The 5,313-nt window shown below is 43.0% G+C and overlaps 1 protein-coding gene across 1 annotated transcript in view; it reads left to right on the forward strand.

The window, feature by feature from the left end:
- LOC116693391 (sphingomyelin phosphodiesterase 3-like) overlaps window positions 1-5,313 on the forward strand; it is a 96,394-nt gene that overhangs the window by 85,761 nt on the left and 5,320 nt on the right. Inside the window, exons 8-9 of the mRNA XM_032522333.1 lie at window positions 3,157-3,220; window positions 4,277-4,445. Of these exons, the coding sequence (XP_032378224.1) occupies window positions 3,157-3,220; window positions 4,277-4,445 (233 nt within the window). The remainder of the gene's footprint in view (window positions 1-3,156; window positions 3,221-4,276; window positions 4,446-5,313) is intronic.

Consider the following 5,313-nt stretch of genomic DNA (forward strand, 5'->3'; position numbering starts at 1 on the left):
CACATACACACACACACACATACACATACACACACACACACACACACATGTTTTGAATAAATTAAGCAACACACAAGCATGAAATTACTAGTCACTGGTCAAATTACGTTACGTTGTGCTTTTTCATTTTGAGATTATTTTTCGTTGGATATTGATGTTCATGAATAAGTGTTTTGGTGTCAGGCCGAGTCGCACTACATAGCTTTGGAAGGGGGATTTAATTCTTGCATGTTTTTTTGTGCATTTTCACAAATCATTCCCAGCATTTACTGTGCTTCTAGTCTACATAATAGGCACATCCTCAGATGAAGCATCAACAGCACAAACACACCCTCAAAAAATAAAGCATTACATAATGAAAGGCAGGTGATGCTATAGACCCATAGCCTCAGTCGCTCAGAACAATCTGGTGATCCATACAGAGCTGACTCTAAGCTGGCTCTGTCTGGCTAAATCAGGATGCAACCACTGTGTTAATGCAGCCAGTACAGCGTGCTGATACATGGGAATTAGTGACGTAAAGACTGGAGGGTATTGGTCTGGATGTGAAGCGTTATTTAGGCCAGTGGTATTTCGGGGACATTGTGGGCAGGACAGAGTGAAAGGGCTCGTTTTAGATAAAGGGCTTATTTATTAGGACGACGGCTCTGCGCCTGGAGTTTTGCTATTAGACATGACAGGAGGTAAAGGAGGAGGCAAGCAAATAAAGATGAATCAATGAATCAATGAAAGAAAATGGGAGAAAGCTGACCCCGTTTCACATAGTTTATCCAAAGAAGAATATACTTAAATAAAAACAACAACCAGGCTTAAAAAGGCAGGCAGAGAGCCAGGCTGCCAGCTGATGGCAGATCTTTTTTCATGGTGTGTCGATAGATTTGATGAAATGGGCTCGTACACAGACTGAACCAAAACAAACAAAAAACTCAAAATCAAACGGCCTCGGAGGCACCTGAGGGAGGAATCGTACTTAATAAAATCCTTTATTGTCCAGGTAGGGCTGTGCAGAAGAAGGAAGAAGATTAGGGCCACATGGGAACAAATGTGTTTGAGTTGTGAGTTTAGCCGTGCACATGTTCCACCAAAACTAGTTTTAGCTGAAGGAATCATCTTAATGCTGATCAACCAGCCAGTCAACTTGCAGGGCTCGTGCTGCATTCAATCCCGTGGGAATCAGGGCTAGCCTGGGACCACTTGATAGTTAAAAGAACAGTGACATGAAAGCAAAGTCACGTGCTTGAAGCTGTAAATGAAAGGTTTGAGTAGAAATCTCACTGTTGATCATCGACTCCATTCAGAAGTGACATGGCTCTGATGGTGATGCGTTTGAGGCCCTGTTTGATGTCAGATTAAACATGTCAACCACAAACCAAAAACCCAACAAGTACAGTAACTGTGGCTTTCCATGTTTTTTTAGGAGTGGTGGTGCAAATTACTGTGAAAGAATTTTTATTTATTACACTACAAGACAGAGAAACTGAGGTCACGTTAACTCCCTGGAAGAGGGAATCTCATGAATATCTACACTTTCCCAAAAAAGCTGAGAGTGAGTAGCACAGCAGACAGCAGTGGAAGCGCCGGCTGTGCTTCAGCTGCCTACTTTATATGAGAGCTCCCAACACTTGTGAATTGACTGGAGTAACTTCACAGTGCCGTGTTCTCTTCGTGTGGGGCATTTGAAACACATTACCCGGCCCACAGCCTCACATCCTCTTTGTCAAAAGGACACTCTGATTGCTCATCTCTCTCTGGCTGTTAGAAGTCACCACTTGATGACAACGGATTGTGGTCCGAGCGTCTGCAAAGTCTGCAAAGCAAAGTTGTACTTTAAGATCAGCTGTACTCGATGGAGGAAGCGGGTTGTCATAGTGATGGGCAACACGTTCTAACACTCAACTCGTCAGGTAACGACTTAAAAGTCCCCCTTTACCGTCTGCACGGAACACACGGGGCAGAGCAGCAGCTCGACCGCGGCGCTGTAAGATGACGCAGTATTAGAGACGGTAGCGAGCGGTATGAAAGACCAAAACGTCTGTGAAGTGAGGCTGGTTGATGGGTCAAACAACACAGGACTTTCTCTCAGGGACCGGGGTTTGTGTCCTGTTCTGACCCCAACCAAAACCATAGAGATAAGGTTTAAGTTCATCTGTCTGAACGGTTTTGCCAAACATTGCTCCAAATATGACCCAGATTTGTATTTTAAATTCTGGAACAAAATCTGAAGTTCCTCCAGTGCCACTGTGGATTTCAGAATTATGAGACACATTGCATCTAGAACGAACCAGGGTTATCTTGAATGATGAACTCAAACAATTTTCAAACAAACAGTAACCTTTTATTTTGTACCTCGAGCAACGTATAGTGGGGCTGGATGGTTAGGTAAACGGGTAATTAGACATATTGCCTATAAATGCAATGCACAAATGCTTACAATACAAAATATTTGAAACAAAATATGAGCCAGATTTCAATCCCATCACGTCTGTGAAAGCACAACACAGAGGTTTGATGCTGTTAAGCAGTGAGAACAGGAAACGGGTGAAGTAGAAAGCATTAAGGACTGTGAATGTTAGATTTCAGTTAGATTCCAGACCCAAACAGTACTGCTATCTTTGGGGGGGGTCCTTCACTGGACTCAAGGAAGTTCTTGCTAGACGCTATGGGGATATGCGTACACTGGCACTGAGTGAGGGAAAGTAAGGTAAAGTATAAAAGCACAACCACATGAACACATCCGGCTATTCTCCACAGGATTGAGCGGCGGTGGCGGTGTCACTTAGAAGTGTGACAGAGACAGAAAGATACTTTTTATTTTAATCCCCAGGGGTAAATTACATTTTACACTCAAACATTTACATTTTGTTTCAAACAACCCACAAGGAGAGCATGCTTAGATCTGCTAACAGGAAATGTTCTGACTCCATGCATGTTTTAAACTCTGCGTAACTACTTCGGCCTTCTAACAGGCGATGTGAATGCAACATGAGGGTTGTGTGCAGGACACGGCAATAAAGAAAAATGATTAAAAATGATAATTTAATTGGGGTATTTATTGAGCAGTAAAGGGTAGAGTGGACTTGTCAGATAAAATGATTGGAAGCATGTGAAGCTGTGAGTCTGCTGAGCAGTAATGCATTTGAATGTGTCATTCAACAGGTACGTTACTGGACCCCAGTGGCCTTTACGACGACGAGGTCAGTTCACCTGAAAGTTTACAAAAGTAAGTCACACATAGACACACACACACACACACACACACACACACACTTGTTTTCTTCACTTCTTAAATTGTACAAAGATAACACTTACAACACACACAGTACAATTTAAGAAAGCTGAAGATAAAAGATGTTGGTTTTGCATGTGTTTTGCAAGGTTATCCCTATGGGAGGTCTTGTACATAACCCATGTAACTCCTAATATTATTTTACCTTTTTATATTTATTCTGTTGATTTGATATTGTGTGTCATTTTAGTTTGGGCTTTTTTTCTCTTTCTTCTTGTTTCTTTTTATATCAGTATTTCAGTTTCTTTCTATTTTAATTGGAGTATGCATTGGAGAGTGCCCGGATTACGCCCGTCTGAGGGCCCACGTAGGCACAAATGAGCTTTTAAAATGATTGAGTTTACAGTGAGGGATTCTGTATTGCCTGCCAGAGGGCAAAAGGGGATATCCCCCACCCAAAAATTAGAAGAGATAGAGTTGTCCCCCTCAAAAGATTTAACAAGCCCCTCCCCAAAAGAGGAAACCGTACAGGGGGCTGAGAACACGGATTTATCCTTCTTACCTGTAAATGTGCTTCCCAGCAATTTCAGAACCACTTTAGTGGGCCGTACCATCCTAACCTTGCAGCACACGTCTCTTTTCTCTCACTTCATAAAAAGAAGCTGCCTTCAAGTGCGGTCGGAAATATCCAGATCCATAAACGATCTGACAGAAAACAGTAATAGCAAAATATAAAGTCTGTTTATGCTACATTGAAGCCTTAAAGAACACAACAGGGGCGTCGAAAATGAAAAATAAACGTGATTTGTACAGAAAAGGCACAAACTGTTGAATAAAAATTCACCAGAATGAAGGAAATTAAGTGTTTGACACTGACCCCCATACCCCTTGGTTTACAATGTGTCCCCCCCACGCCCTCAGTGTGGAGGATGCGTGATGGACCAGTCAGTGTCAGTGAGCAGCAGCTCTCTGCAGGGCAACTCCGGGGCTACATCCTTTGTCTAAACCTGAGTCTTCTGGTCCTTCCCCATCCCTGTGTGCATCTGTTAGAGTGATGGAGAACGAGGAGGGGAGGAAGGAGTACCTGGTGTTTCCTCCAAGTAAGAGCCAGTGTCCCGCCAGCAGTCAGAAAGGGAGGAAGATCCCGCTGAAGGGCAACGGACGCCGGATCGACTACATGCTCTACAGCGACGAGGGCCTGCAGCCGGACTGGAAACTGGTATGGTTTAGTCAGGGAAAACAGGAAAATGACATCAAAACATTGTCGCTTCTTAAATCGTCTCAAATTGAGACCAAACATCTTAAAAACTTTGACATCCAGTTTTCCCCTTCTTTTTTAATGTTGCTTGGGTAGGCTGTGACATTTTGTAACCCAGACTTCCCTGAACTAGCTTCATTTACAGCTGACAACGCTAACAACCTGCATGAAAGATAGCCATAAAGACACACAATTAATATGATTTAAGTTTGTTGAACTACAAAGCCGGCAATGCTATCCCAAAAATAAATTAAGTTACAAGAAAAAGAGAACTTTCTTTCCTAACAATGGTTTAATTTCTTTCTAAATTGTGCAGTGTCTCTGTCACAGGGAGCTGCTTCTTCACATGTGTAACAAGGACCAAATAGAGCTTGTTTACAGGGGATCAGCTGATTCCAAACGTGTTCCTGATTGGAGCGTGTTACAACTCTCCCCGGGCTCCCCTACGCAGGGTTTACACTAATGAAACAGACTGGGCTTTGGGGTCAGTTGTACCTGGATCCGGGCCCAGGTCCCAAATCTAAAAGCTCCTTTACTGCATTATACTCCATTGTACTTTATTATATTTTTAATTGTCACCTGCCTCCTGAGTTCTGGGTTTTCCAACATAAATTGGTGCTCAAAAATGTATCAGAATGCAGGAATGCACTAAACACTTCCTGGGGGAGGACCCTCAGCTTGATATGTGTGATACGTGTTCAAGATTTGAAGATGTAAAAGCTTGGGGGGGGAATGAGGGTAATGCCGTCACGGCTGCCTGTCTGTGTGAGGGATTGGAGAGGATAGGGAAATCAAATCACATCATTTCCATAGAGCGTCTCTGTCTCCT

This window comes from Etheostoma spectabile, chromosome 8 (assembly GCF_008692095.1).
Source record: "Etheostoma spectabile isolate EspeVRDwgs_2016 chromosome 8, UIUC_Espe_1.0, whole genome shotgun sequence".
Taxonomy (NCBI): Eukaryota; Metazoa; Chordata; class Actinopteri; order Perciformes; family Percidae; genus Etheostoma; species Etheostoma spectabile.